The following is a 15249-nucleotide window of genomic DNA, read 5'->3' as shown; positions in this document are numbered from 1 at the left end:
CATGCTGCGTGTTTGCTCAAAAATGGTTCCATTCTGGGTGAAGAAGCTTCTTTACACAGCTTTTTGAACATGTTGAACCGCTATCTAACGGATTCCCGTGCTTTGCCTCCTTCTGAACCACTTTCTAGAAGCTTCATCAAAAGCATCAGGAACCCAAAGACGCAAAAACTCGTTAACGATCTACTGACTCCCATCTCATCTGATTTCTCTCTAGTGAACTTAGTTCTTGAATCATGTTTTGGGCCGTCTCTCTTACCACCTCAATCTTCTGAAAGAGTAACAGACATTGTAGATTTCGCCGAAGCACTGATGGAGATGAGGCCAGGGAATTATCAGCTAGCACTCTGTATCTGCAAGACGTATTCAGGAGTGAATGCCAGCATTAGTTTCTGGGCAAGTGCGGTTTTGATGGATTCTCTGTTTCAGGCGGTTCCAGTTGCACCGGAATCTGTATGGGTGGAGGCAGCCGGTATGTTAAAAAGATTAGCAGATTTTACGTCTATGTTGGAGAGTTTTCACAAAAGGGCGTTATCGGTTTACCCTTATTCAATGAGACTGTGGAAATCATATGTGGGGTTATATGGTAATAATAGTGATGAGGTAAATAGAGTGATGGAAATGGCTAGAAAAAAGGGTATAAAGCTTTTGATTGACCAAATAGGAGGTTGGTTGTAGATAAACCAAATTTTGCAGCAAATATTGTGTATTTTTGTTTTGATAGAAGAAAAAGAAAGAGATAAGTATAAAAATACATGATGATGAATAGAAATAGGCACTGTATGCAAATGGCTGCAGTTGCTTTACAAGCTACTTTTAACTCATTGGCATTTTTTATTTTAATACTACTTGTTTTGTGATTGGTTGATTTTCTTGTTTTCATTTAGTTCTTATTTTGAAGATATTTTGAACCAATACTTTTAGTACACGTACACACACGGTTGGATTCGTATATGTCAAAATAAAAAAACATGACAACACTTATATCACATGTTAAAAGCACACAATGACGTCAATTTTGAAAAAAAAAATGGTTTATATGTCTTGTTTAGCCAAATTTGCTTCACCTTTCAGTGTAGTATGACTTACCGGTTTGTTTTTTGGTTGGAGGGTATTTTCATATTTTGTATCCTTGTCGTGATTGGTTGGTTATCGAAATGTTGAAGTGGCATGCCTTCATTGGAAATCTAATTGGACATGTTGAGACCAATTTGCATTTGATATGCTTATGTCTCGTGTCTTATCATACTGGAGCAAGATTTTTTCACGTATTCTTTCAACGCGGAATTTTCTGACCTTGTTAACCTTTTTTAACCCCCTCAACCAATACAAAACCAAATATTTCCCAAATCGAAGGTTTAAGGTTGTGATTGGTGATAATAGTGTAATTTTGAGTTGCCGTATATGTGGTGGTAAAAGTATTGATGTTGTTAGCACTTTGATTTGAAGACATTTTAAAATACAAAATTACAAGAACATTGAAAACGATACGAAAATTTTAAAAATGATACGAAATTAATGAGAATTTTAAAACAGATACAAGAATTTTAGGAATGAAACTAAAATTACGAGATTATAAAAATGAGTACTAAAATTCTAAGATTGAAAAATCGGTATGAAAATAATGAGATCACAAAACTTGAGAATTGAACACGAAACTTAAAGAGCTTTTTTGTACAACAATATCATAAATTAAAAAAACTTTACGATTCAAGAATCGAGAGAGAGAGAGAGAGACGTCTTGATAGATGAAAGCTTTTTGAGTGTGAAAAAGATACCTATTTATATTTGTACTTGTACTAACTCACCTTAAATCTCTTTCCTAAAATCACCCCTCAAACTTCAAGATTTTAAGGATAAAATAGTCAAATTACAATAAAACAAAATAACGATTACTTTAAGTGTTAGAGAAGCAAAACACGACATCCTTGAGGAAGGAAAAACGGTCACACAAATAGCCGTTGGCAACTTTTTTTTTGGCATAAAAGATATTTTTTGGACGGCACTTAGATCCAGGTCTTTTCAAACCTCCAACGGCTAGTTTGATAGGCTTTAACGAGGCTTATCTTCTAAGCCTTGATCAGGACCGGGTTTAAAAATAAAAATCAGGGTTAACTTGATTTTGTGCGGGCCAAATTTAGCCTGATCTGGCTTGCACGCAGGGTTTAGGGCTCTTTGGTGGACAATACCTAGGTCTGTAAACGAATTGAACGTTCAGCCATTCGGCTGGGAGTTTGTTTATGTTCGTTTATTTATACTATATTATAAAACATTTGACAAAAACTCTTAAAAATCATTTTTAATGCATGAAGTACTGTTTATTGATGTATATTACTTAAAATTTAAGATTACAAGTAAATTGTACGTAACTACAACTTATGAAAGCTTTATGTTTGAATTCATTTAACTAATTGCAGATAAACATAATTAAATACATGATAAACATCTCATTTTAATTATAAAAAATCTAAAATATAATTAGAATAATCATTGAGTTCTAATAGAATACTTAGTTATTATCTTTAAAAAATTATATTATTATACCAAAAATAAATACATTTTTTGTTATTAAACTTAAAAAATTATATTATTATAACCAAAAATTGTATTATGTTATTTTTTCAAAATTTTATGATATATTAAAATTTTTATTTTATTTAAAAGTAAAAACATTATCGTTTTCTTAAAACCACATAAAATCGTATTCTGACATCGATAGAGATAAGAATAAACGAAACATTAAGATCAATATGTATCTCGCTGCATTGTACGAGTATTTTTCTAATTTAATAAATGAACGAACATAATTTTTTTTTGTTTAAATGAACATGAACAAATGTCTTGTTCGTTCATTTACGTTCGTTCTTTTATATTCATGAATGTTCGTTTAATATATAAATATACTAGAATGGTACTCGCACAATGTAACGAGATACATCTTGATTTTAATGTTTTGTTTTATATTTTGGGTCTATCGATGTTATAATGCGATTTTATGTGGTTTTGAGAAAAAAAAATGTTTTTATTTTTGAATGAAATATAAATTTGAAGATATTATAAAAAAATTTAAAAAAATAAGCGATATTATTATCAAATTAACTATCTAAAATAGTTAATTCGATTTTTTTATTATAATTTAATTGAAGTTTAAAAACGAATTAATTTATTTTTGATTTAATAAAACAAAATTTTAAAATAATAATTAAATATTCTGTTAGAATTCAATAATTATCTTAATTATATTTTAGATATTCTATAATTAAAATGAGATATTTATCCTTTAAGATTATGTTTATTTACAGTTAGTTACACAAATTCAAACATGAAACTTTAATAAGTTGTACTTACGTATAATTTACTTGTAGTGTTGAATTTTAAGTAATGTATATTAATAAACAGTAGTTTATGCATAAAAAATAGTTTTTAAGAATTTTTATCAAATACTTTATAATATAGTATAGATCTATATAAACTTTTATTTACATATAAAAGAATTTTAAATGTTAAAACTTAGTCCATAAAAAAATTAAAGATATTTTTAAGCTAATCCAACGATTTGTTTAAATCAGTCCATTTCTTCATTATAGATTTATCTTCTTTAATTTGTTTCCAATCAAAGTAACCGAATCCAATCTCACGCCTCACCCTCAAACCTCGTTCCGTACAGCAACTCAGCAATCGCCAGCGTGAAGAAGAAACCCTAATCGGTCGCTCACTCAGTCACTTGCTCTCATCTACTGATCGTCTTCCAACAACGGGTTTGAATTCGATTATTTTTATGTTTTAACTTTTAACTTCTCCGTTTATTTTGATGTTTTACCTTCACTCATGCTTAGTCACTCGTTCTCATCAATTTAAGAAACCACAGGTGATATTTTCGTTGAAGGAATGTCTAAACCAACCATTTTCGTGATAGTTTAGGTTAAATTTTAGATGATATTTTCTGTTTGTTTGTGTTAAATTTTAGGTGAAATTTTAGATTGTAGATCCTTCATTAATTTAGGTGAAATATACTGATGTACTGGACATCATTTGTTGTATGTGTTTTTCAAGAAGGCAATGGGGATTAGGTTTTTATTCAGGAGGGGATGTAGTTTTCCATCTATCTATAATTGCACTAATATACACGTGAAATTGAATAATTTTTGCCTCTTATAGTATATGATATCTGTAGTATATGCCTTAAAGTCGACACCCTTTGGCGGTTTTTGGCCGGTCTCTCTTTTGTAATAAGCTATGGTAATTGATTCAATTCGTCATGGTGCCTTGTATATGGATTCTATATTTGAGTGGACATCTTGAGGTCTATTCATGTTCATGTTTTAGCATAAATCTGACCTTCTGTCACATATTAGAATATGCCATTGAGAACATAATTGGGAACATCGTAAAATGTGTTCTGTCAAACGCATTGTGCGTGATATTAAGAAAAATGCAGATATTCTGACAAATGTTGTGAAGCAAAATATGGATAGCTTAATTGGATGAGCACATAGAGGTCTTGAAGTAGTAAACATGTTTGATTTGGACGAAATAGAAAGGGATTTGATTCATGTCGATTCAATAGTTTTGTTAATTTATAGTATTCGCTTCTCTGAAGCATAACTTTCATCTTATGTTTCTGGTTTTAGTGCTTGTTATTTGCCTCGTTTTAGCAGTTTTCTTTTGTTCCTTATTAGCTTTGCAATCAGCACTACTCTTTTTGTTAGTATGAGAAAAGAAAGGTTATGTCGGAGAGAAGCAAATCAATGGTTCTACCTTAATTGATTCCATATAAAAAATATATTACCTTGCTTTATTTATTTTTATATTTTAGTTGATATTAAAACTCTTGAGGTTGCATGCTTTGGATATACTAACTTGCGGTTGATATTAGAGAATATATATAACCTATTGTTGGAACACATACACATACACACTTAAATGGCAATTTACATAATTTACAAAGGTTATCATTAAAGGAGATTTTGTCCAACTTATCTGATCTGATTCTTGTAAACTACTTATTGTTTCTAGTAGTCCTAAACATGTCTGATGTCAATATTAAGTTTCTGTTGCTTTGATTCTTATGACCGTGTATATTATTTGTATATAGGAACCATGGGCAGTGTGGATGAAGGGAAACTTAGGTTCTGTATAGACAGAGGAGGCACGTTCACTGATGTCTATGCTGAAATTCCTGGTCAATCTGACGGCAAAGTAATGAAGTTGTTGTCCGTTGATCCATCCAACTATGAAGATGCTCCTGTTGAAGGAATCAGGAGGATTTTGGAAGAATTTACTGGGAATCGGATTCCTAGGACTTCAAAAGTCCCTACTGATAAGATTGAGTGGATTAGAATGGGAACTACTGTTGCAACAAATGCACTTTTAGAGAGAAAAGGGGAGAGAATTGCATTGTGTGTGACCCGAGGATTTAGGGATTTACTGCAGATTGGGAACCAGGCTCGCCCAAATATTTTTGACCTTACTGTGTTAAAGCCTTCTAATCTTTATGAGGAGGTTATAGAAGTTGATGAGAGAATTGAGCTTGTTCTTAAGCAGGATTCAGAGATACATGAACCGGAATCTGCTGGGTCAAATGTAGTTATGGGAATTTCAGGTGAGCAGGTCAGGATTGTGAAGGCTGTTGATGAAGCAACTTTAAGACCTTTACTTAAAGGTCTCTTGGATAAAGGAATCAAGTGTTTAGCAGTTGTGTTGATGCATTCTTATACATATCCACATCATGAGCTTGCTGTAAACAAGTTGGCTATAAGCATGGGGTTCAAGCATGTTTCATTATCTTCTTCTCTGACTCCTATGGTTCGAGCTGTTCCTAGAGGTCTCACAGCTAGCGTGGATGCATACTTGACTCCGGTTATCAAAGAGTACTTGTCAGGATTCATTTCTAAATTTGATGATCTAGGAAGGGTGAATGTTCTTTTTATGCAATCAGATGGAGGTCTTGCTCCGGAAAGTAGATTCTCAGGCCACAAAGCAGTGTTGTCAGGTCCTGCAGGCGGTGTTGTCGGTTACTCTCAGACACTTTTTGGGCTGGAGACCAACAAACCCCTCATTGGTTTTGACATGGGTGGCACATCTACTGATGTGAGCCGATATGCTGGAAGCTACGAACAAGTTCTTGAAACACAGATAGCTGGAGCTATAATCCAAGCACCTCAGCTTGACATCAACACTGTAGCTGCTGGTGGAGGTTCAAAGCTGAAGTTTCAGTTTGGAGCATTCCGAGTTGGGCCAGAATCTGTAGGTGCACATCCAGGTCCAGTATGCTATCGAAAAGGAGGGGAGTTGGCTGTCACGGATGCGAATCTTATTTTGGGCTACGTGATTCCTGACTATTTTCCCTCGATATTTGGTCCGAATGAAGATCAACCTTTGGATATCAACAAAACTAGAGAAGAATTTGGGAAACTTGCAAAGCAAATTAATTCTTATAGAAACAGCCATGATCCATTAGCAAAGGAAATGTCAGTGGAGGAGATTGCACAGGGGTTTGTGAATGTTGCTAATGAGACAATGTGTCGTCCTATTCGACAACTGACTGAGATGAAAGGTCATGAGACCAAGAATCATGCTCTTGCCTGCTTTGGAGGTGCAGGACCACAACATGCTTGTGCCATTGCACGGTCACTGGGTATGAATGAGGTATTAGTGCACAGATTTTGTGGGATCCTAAGTGCATATGGGATGGGATTGGCAGATGTTATTGAAGAAGCACAAGAGCCTTATTCTGTAGCTTATGGTCCTGAATCTGTGGTAGAAGCTTCACGCAGAGAATCTCTGTTACTGAAGCAGGTAAAGCAAAAACTTATAGACCAAGGGTTTGGAGAAAGTAGTATTACAACTGAATCATACTTAAATTTGAGGTATGAAGGGACTGATACTGCTATAATGGTGAAGGGGAAGAGAAATGAAGATGGATCAGGAAGTGATTATGCTATTGAATTTGTTAAGTTGTTTGAGCAGGAATATGGATTCAAGCTTGAAAACAGAAATATCCTGATATGTGATGTAAGGGTTCGTGGTATTGGAGTGACGAATATTTTAAAGCCAAGAGCCACAAAAAGTTCGTCTGGTACCCCTAAAGCTCAAGGGGAATATGAGGTCTACTTTGGAAATGGATGGCATAAAACACCTCTCTTCAAACTTGAGGACTTGGAATATGGTCATCTCATATCTGGTCCTGCAGTTATTATGAATGGTAACAGCACAGTCATAGTTGAACCCAACTGTAAAGCTATAATTACCAAATATGGAAACATAAAAATTGAACTTGAGTCGAGTTTAGTCAGTGTGAAAGTGTCGGAAAAGGTTGCAGATGTTGTGCAGCTATCTATATTCAATCACAGGTTCATGGGTATAGCTGAACAGATGGGTCGGACATTGCAGAGAACTTCCATATCCACAAATATCAAAGAAAGGCTAGACTTTTCTTGTGCTTTATTTGACCCTGACGGAGGCTTAGTGGCTAATGCCCCTCATGTTCCCGTTCACTTGGGAGCTATGTCTAGCACGGTGCAGTGGCAACTCAAATATTGGGGACAAAATCTGAATGAAGGAGATGTACTGGTCACGAATCATCCTTGTTCTGGTGGTAGCCATTTGCCTGATATCACTGTTATTACGCCTGTTTTTGATAACGGGAAATTGGTTTTTTTTGTTGCTAGTAGAGGGCATCATGCAGAGATAGGAGGAATCACTCCAGGAAGTATGCCACCATTCTCAAAGTCCATATGGGAGGAAGGAGCTGCTATAAAAGCATTCAAACTAGTCGAAAGAGGAATCTTTCAAGAAGAGGGAATCACTAAGCTTCTTCGATTCCCAAGTTCTGATGAGTCATCTCATAAGATACCCGGAACACGTAGACTTCAAGACAATCTATCAGATCTTCATGCCCAAGTAGCTGCAAATCAGAGAGGAATTGTTCTTATTAAGGAGCTTATTGAGCACTATGGCTTGGAGATGGTTCAGGCTTACATGACGTATGTTCAGCAAAATGCAGAAGAAGCAGTGAGAGAAATGCTAAAGTCTATCCCTGCCAAAGTTTCTTCAGAGTCTGTTGATTCTCTTACCATTGAAGAAGAAGATTACATGGATGATGGTTCATTAATACATTTGAAGCTTACTATAGATTCTAAGAAAGGAGAAGCATTTTTTGATTTCTCTGGGACGAGTCCTGAAGTTTATGGGAACTGGAATTCTCCAGAAGCTGTGACAAAAGCTGCGGTTATTTACTGTCTTCGCTGTTTGGTTGATGTTGATATTCCTCTCAATCAAGGCTGCTTGGCCCCTGTTAAAATCTATATACCCCCTGGATCGTTCCTCTCTCCTAGTGATAAAGCTGCTGTTGTGGGAGGTAATGTTCTCACCTCACAGAGGATAACAGATGTTGTACTTATGGCATTTCAAGCTTGTGCTTGTTCTCAGGGTTGCATGAACAATCTTACTTTTGGTGATGACACTTTTGGTTACTACGAGACAATTGCTGGAGGAAGTGGGGCCGGTCCTACATGGGATGGAACAAGTGGGGTCCAATGCCACATGACTAATACTCGCATGACCGATCCAGAGATTTTTGAACAGAGGTATCCTGTTCTTTTGCATAGGTTTGGGTTAAGAGAGAAGAGTGGAGGTGGTGGAATCCATAGAGGTGGTGATGGGCTGATTAGGGAGATAGAGTTCAGGCGGCCGATGGTTGTGAGCATTCTTTCAGAGAGACGTGTCCATGCACCCAAGGGGCTCAAGGGAGGAAAAGATGGGGCCCGTGGGGTTAATTATCTTCTAAGGAAAGATAAACGCCGGGTTTATCTTGGAGGTAAAAACACTATCAAGATGGAAGCAGGAGAAATTCTTCAGATTCTTACTCCTGGTGGAGGTGGATGGGGTTGCATTTGATTCTCATTTTTAGGTATGGATAATGCTTATTCATATTCATATACATACCAATATGAATAATGAATTGAATAGTGCTTTCTCGTATGCTTTTCATTAGACTAGTTTATATGGGTAGAAGATTACAAGAGAAGATAAAGGAAACTAAATCAAGCAAAATAAGGAAAGATGAGAGCTAAATCTCTCAATTTAAGGGATTCCAACTAGTTCTATTATAAATTAGTCTAAAGATCTACACTTGTGCACATAGAAATGTATACCTCTTTTTTTGCTCATTATTTGTTGACAATATCTGATTGTTGTAACCTTTCATTCTTGTTTACTCATGTTTTCGATTTATGTGCTTGTAGAAGTATACTTGTTCCAATTATAAGGCTTAAAGTCAAGCATTTAAGTAGTCTTGTTGGATTTGTTCCACTTCTGGTTGTTGATTCTTTATGATTTTACAAAAAAAATAAGTGTATGTTAAATGGAGATTGCAAGATCAGGGTCAAACGAATTATATAAGAATGTTATTGGTTGATGTGTATATATACTGTTTGTTTGGGTGGAAATTGTTGTAATAAGGTTTCTTATATAATAGCAGGGTATATATATATATATATATATATATATGATTGTCAGAAAGTTTATGAGCATTCACTAAGCAACATTTTTCAATAGACACCTCCTACATGTGTTGCAATAGAGGCCTTTTCACTCGGTACAAGCATGTGTAGTGACCGGTGATTATTTACTTCCCAATCCCCATACACACTCATAGGCACTTGCAGAGTGTTTTTCGGACTATCTATTCTAACTAATATATCTTGGTCTTTATTGATCTAATTGTTCCCTAAAGTGTAGGTTAGGGTTCTTGTTTCTTTGCCCCAGTTTGTAGAATTATTATTGGATGATATCAAGTAATTGAACTAATAGTAGCAAATTATGTAATGCAACTACCTTTAAATATGGTTTTCTGATATACTTACTACTCTTCACCTTTAACTGATAACCTCTATACCTCTTGGGGTAGAGGAACATCTGATACATCTTACCCTCTCTGGACCCCACTTCTTGTGGGATTCATTGGATTTGTTTACTTCTATATGAGATATCTCAAGTATTTTTACAAGTCAAAACTCAATCTTTTATCAAATTTGATCATTTTTTTTAGACATATATGAAGTGGTTTAGGTTAGGGGTGTGCAGAAAATCAACCGATCCAATTGAAACTGACTGATCCAATTAGATCGGACTGACCATAATTGAATATCCAATTGTAATTGCATCGGATGGGATTGAAAATTTCAACATCCAATTTGGATAGGTTCTCGGATGTCAGTCCAGAACCGACCAAAACCGAACCGAACCGATCAACATCCAATTACCCATCCAATTAATCATCCGATGACCATCCAGTTGTCCATCCAACCATTATCCAACTATCATCCAATTAATTTATTTTCAAATTGCTTAAATCGGAATTTGTTTTATGTGAGGCTTTGAATTTTTAACCTCCCTTGTGTTGGTTTTAACACACATTAAAAGTGATTAATCAATTTGTATCATTGTTGGAGAATTGGATTGAATTAACACACTGGATGGATCTAATCCCAACGGATCATCCATTGGATATCCAATAAAAGTATCCAGTGGATGGAACCGAACCGATCCAATCATCCATTGGATTGGATCGGTTGGCAAAATCCAACATTCAATGGATAATTGGATTGGTTCGGTTCCCCTCACATCCAATGGATGTCAACCGATGAACAGCCTTAGTTCGGCTTATATATATTATCAATAGGACTAAGATCCATCAATGCTCTATTATCCAAAATTTAACACAGTGAAAGCAAATGAGTGTCCTCACCAACTTCCCTCCCAACTTTGTTTTTCTTCTAATTCAACTCGATGAACTCTAAAACCCGAGCAAGCGTGGTTCAAATATGTTAATGTAACAATGTGTAAAATTGAACAAGCATAATGGCATTTAAGGTTGTATTAGAAGCTACACATAATCAAGTCTCATAGGATTCAGATGATTTGCTCCTGAAAATGCCTCAAGTGGTTTACTGTTCTCAAATTGTATGATATGAGTGTATTTTAGGCTGTGAAACTCTTCAAATAGATAACCCTGAAACATGGAATTCACTCGTCTCTGTTGAGTGTTCCTTGTGTGTATTTTCTAAGCAAGCTCATGCATTTGCCCTATTTTCTGCCATTATTAGAGTGTGTTCCCTTTTTGCTATATAAAACCACCATAGATGCGACATTCCAGTCTGGCATCTGTTTTTACGTGATTTCTTTTGGTTCTTGTAGGTATGGAGATCTTGATTGGTTGAAGAAAACATAATTCTTGGTCTTAGATGGGAATGGAAGATATCTAATAAGCTAGCTCATTTAATTGTTCGTATGTGTTTATGCTAGTTCAAAGTTATTGACACTGCCTATTTCTTCTATTCATCATCATGTACTTTATACTTCTCTATGCATTTGCACTTTTTCTATCAAAAACCAAGATTAACAACAATGATTATTTGTAGTCCTCACAAGAGGCAACCTCCAAGACTCTTTATGTTCATTTTACAACTTCTTTATGCAGGGAGAGATTAAGCAGCTCGAATAGAATGTCAGTCTGGCTCGAATCAGAGTTTCGCTTTTGGGACACTGAACCTCCCATATAGAATGTCAATTAGTTAGTCTTCATGCTGATCTGCTTTGACGCCTTTTTAGCTTCTCTTTGACTTGACGGGGGTGTTAGGATTATACCAAGAGGAAATCAGGAACATAGGATCAAAGTATAAGTCGGTTTGATCATTTCATATAGGGACACCCGACACATATTACAATCTCAATCGGTCAGTTCAAGTTTTCGGTGTCTTACAACTACAAGAAACTATTTTACCAAGTGTTAGATTGGTATTATCATCAAACCCAAATAGGTGAGATTAACAAATGTGTATGTCTCTTTACAAGAGGTAATAACATACAACACTGTACCATAAAGGAAATTTTGGAAAATGACGGGGCTGTTTACTAGACGCCTACTGGATAAGCTCTTACCTTACTGATTGAGCATGACAACGACTAAGAATTTGAATTTTACCCAGTGAGAGGCATGACAGGGATCGATAGTTTTACCCGGTAACTGAGAGAAACAACTCTTACCAGTTAGCGGGTTTAAGAACTTACCAACGATGCAACTTGATGGCTGATAATGTTACATGATAAGGTAAGTGAGGATGATATCTATGCTTGCTTGATTTATGTGGATTATAAAAGGGAAAGGTTGAATGGTAAATCATTCAATCTCAACTGAGGATATAAATCAATCATAATAAGGATTAAGGACATACATGTTAATACTGCAATCATCTAGTGAACACAAAGATTGCTGACAAGAATCTTCGTGGCGCCTTATGTTAGTTGGGATTATCATTGACTTTGGTCTTTGGTGCTTCAGAATTTTGGTCCTCCATTACTGGACATGTTTACTTGACGGTCCTAACCTCAGGTGACATACAACTTACATGTCTGTTTCAGTCTTCCAGGCAAATGTTGACATGGTTGTATATTTGTATTATTGCTAGCAAACTTGTATGCACAGTTATGCAACATACAATTACCCTTGACCCCACTGAAGACTTGTTGCTTCTTGAAGCAACATTGAGGTCTCAACTGTTTGCAAGGTTAGGAATTAAAACTTCAAAGAAGAATGAATTGGGTCAGAGCATGGATACTGCGGTTGAAAGAGAGGATGGGAAAATAATGGAAGGTGCTGGAAACATGCCATCTCCTGAGACAGAGAAGGACCAACTTAATGATTTTGAAGGTACATGTTATTCGTAGGAGTGAGCTTGAAGTTGGTGTTCTGGTACCTTCTTATGAAGGTTCTGCATTTGTCCCAAAAATGAGTTCACTTCTGAATTCAGATGCTTGAACCAAGTGCTTTTCAAAATTGAAGTTAACAAAGAATTTTTGGTTATTCATCTCCCAGTTGTTTCTATTCTAGTCTCTTTTTGTACTGTCAAATGTTGTTATCAAACTATTTCAAACTAACAAAATAACATTGGCACTTCCAATGTTTTAGAAAGAACTCATTTGATGCAAAATTCAATTATATATTGGGATGTCTGTAGTATCCTCTTGCTGTCATAATTTTAGCGAGATAGCAGCAAAACTAATACCTTAGAGATATAAATCATAACTGATATCTGCTTAACTTCATGGCTTCAAGTTTAAAATAGAAATGATTAACTTAAATTTGAAAAGAACAGACAATCAAGGTCTCCCCTCCAGAATAATAACCAAAAGTAAATAAACCAAATCCTTAGTATTCTGGCACTTCTATTGTTGTCCTTGTTTCTAATACATTATATTTTTCATGCAACAAAAAGATGTCGGGAGGTCAGAGAAAAGGATATCTGAGCATCCTATGGGTATCAAGGACCAGTGCCTTGCTGAGAAGTTTTCTGTTAATAATGGATCTTCTTTGGCTGTGCCAATTCTGAGATGTGCTTTTGGTTATGCAAAGTTCACCTCCGACATGAATTCAATGCCTTCACATACCAAAAACCTGCAGATCCACACTAATGATATATATGATGAAAAGAAAGTCGTTGATGGATGTTTGTGGGGCCACACCTACTGATATAATTTCCAATGCAAATAAAAACTCCTTATTGGACATGTATGTCCCTGAAGTTGGTTCTTGCTCCAACAACTTAGCAATCAACCCCTTTTGGTCTTTTTGCATGTTTGAACTACGTGGTAAATGCAACAATGATGATTGTCGTTGCCAACATCTCAAAGATTATTCATCCAGAACCATTGATTGTAACAACAATGGTATGAACTCCCTGCCCTTTTCTTCCAAAATAAGAATTTTGCTATCTTGAATACTTATAATCACATCATCTATGCAGATAGTGTACTTGGATCATCATTGCAGATCAGAAATGGTGCAACTATTGTTTCTAAGTGCCTTGGTTCTCTTCCTTTGGCTCCACCTACTTATCTTGTGTGCTTGGACAGTTTGAAGGGTGATTCACATCCATATAAATATCTTGTAGCTCAAACTGTTGAACAACGCTGGCAGAAGTATTTTTGTGCTTCCTTGGTTGTTTCAAGTTCAATTCTAGGGGATTTGCACTCAGATGATCCAATCTCTGCATGGCCCTGAAGCCGCATTGAGATCCATGGGGTTTGGAATAGGCAATCATCATTTTCTTCATGGTAAAAATGTCAAAGAGGTCAGTCCACATGCCTCATCGTTCTCGCTTTCTTTCCTTCATTTTTTTTGAGATTTTGGTCTATTGTAAGAGCATCTCTAACGGATTCTCCAAAATTTCTCCAAGATGGAGAACCAAAACTTAAAATCTCTAAAAAGAATTACATTCAACTCCAACAGATTCTTAATTTGGAGATTGCAACATTAATTATTTTATTTAAATGTTTCACATTTAATAGAATATTATTTCTCTCATATAAACATTTAACATCAAGGTTTCTTATTGGTGGGATTATAATAAAAAACGTTTCTCTCATGGTAATAATTTTTAGGGAGTTACCAAAATTTGGAGAATTTCGCATTCTCTCTCATGTTTCTTGGAGAAAGTTACGGAGAATCTGCTTGAGCAAAAATTTGCCTAAAATCTCCATTTCGGGCAATTTGCTAGAGGTGCTCTAAGTTGCTACTCTTGTATAAGATGACTCCACGCACTTTGCATCAGGTATATTACATTCTCTCCCTTGCCTCTAGAATCCCCCTAATTTGAGGAAAGCGTTTCTACCCAGGAATATTCTTTTGCAGTTAAGGATATTTGCTAATTGTATATAATCTTTGGGAAGTTTGCTAATTGGAATTTCCAATTTTTGGCCCTTGATCGCAAATAGACAGTTCACATCCAGCACAATGTAACCATCCATGGACCGTCACGGGCATCACCCTTTAAACGGTTCCTCGTCTTCAATAGGCGGTTCATTCGACGGCGTATCTAGGTGCTTGGCAGCGTCCTCCTGCGCTTTGAGGAACCAATCCGTTCCCTGCATGACTTTTTGCATATCCTTGTTCAGCGATCTCACATCCTCTAATGAAGCTGATGCTACCCTTCAATTCCTCTAATTGCAAAGCAATGATTTTAGTTCTCTAAGTTCGTTCCAACTCTGATCCAATTTTTTTAAAAGTATATACTATCTATATATGGTAAATTAAACTTGAACACACTTTTCATCATTGGTGAGACTTTGAAGGTGTGGTTACCAGGTACTGCCCGGCCCTTTGGTACTCTGATGCAATTTGATTTACCCACATGATCGATTACACAGAAATTGATAAATTTGATGTACCCAGCTTTCAAGAGGCTGTGCTCT

The 15249-nt window shown here is 35.8% G+C and overlaps 2 protein-coding genes across 4 annotated transcripts in view; both read left to right on the top strand.

The window, feature by feature from the left end:
* The window catches only part of LOC112508938, a 14877-nt gene extending 14042 nt beyond the window's left edge, over positions 1-835 (top strand). Inside the window, exon 10 of the mRNA XM_025113802.1 lies at positions 2-835. Within this exon, the coding sequence (XP_024969570.1) occupies positions 2-675 (674 nt within the window). The 3' untranslated portion in view covers positions 676-835. The remainder of the gene's footprint in view (position 1) is intronic.
* A 2815-nt stretch (positions 836-3650) lies between these two features.
* On the top strand, positions 3651-11505 carry LOC112509586 (5-oxoprolinase). 3 transcript variants are annotated; one of them, XM_025114608.1, is made up of 3 exons: positions 3651-3755; positions 5093-8908; positions 11197-11505. In XM_025114608.1, the coding sequence occupies exon 2, from the start codon at positions 5098-5100 to the stop codon at positions 8893-8895; it is 3798 nt and encodes a 1265-aa protein (XP_024970376.1). In that variant the 5' UTR covers positions 3651-3755; positions 5093-5097; the 3' UTR covers positions 8896-8908; positions 11197-11505. The 3 variants fall into 3 exon arrangements, with proteins under 3 accessions (XP_024970376.1, XP_024970377.1, XP_024970375.1); XM_025114609.1 differs by lacking the exon at positions 11197-11505 and having other exon boundaries at positions 5093-8356; positions 8428-8535; XM_025114607.1 differs by lacking the exon at positions 11197-11505 and having other exon boundaries at positions 5093-9292.
* Positions 11506-15249: the final 3744 nt, after the last annotated feature.

This window comes from Cynara cardunculus (genome assembly GCF_001531365.2).
Source record: "Cynara cardunculus var. scolymus isolate 2C chromosome LG 3, CcrdV1, whole genome shotgun sequence".
Classification (NCBI taxonomy): Eukaryota; Viridiplantae; Streptophyta; class Magnoliopsida; order Asterales; family Asteraceae; genus Cynara; species Cynara cardunculus.
The sequence above is the reverse complement of the archived record's forward strand: the minus strand, read 5'-3'. Positions and strand labels throughout refer to the sequence as shown.

Bases quoted from the DNA above. Each gene is read 5' to 3' on its own strand.
- LOC112509586 (XM_025114608.1), top strand. From the start codon at position 5,098: ATGGGCAGTGTGGATGAAGGGAAACTTAGGTTCTGTATAGACAGAGGA.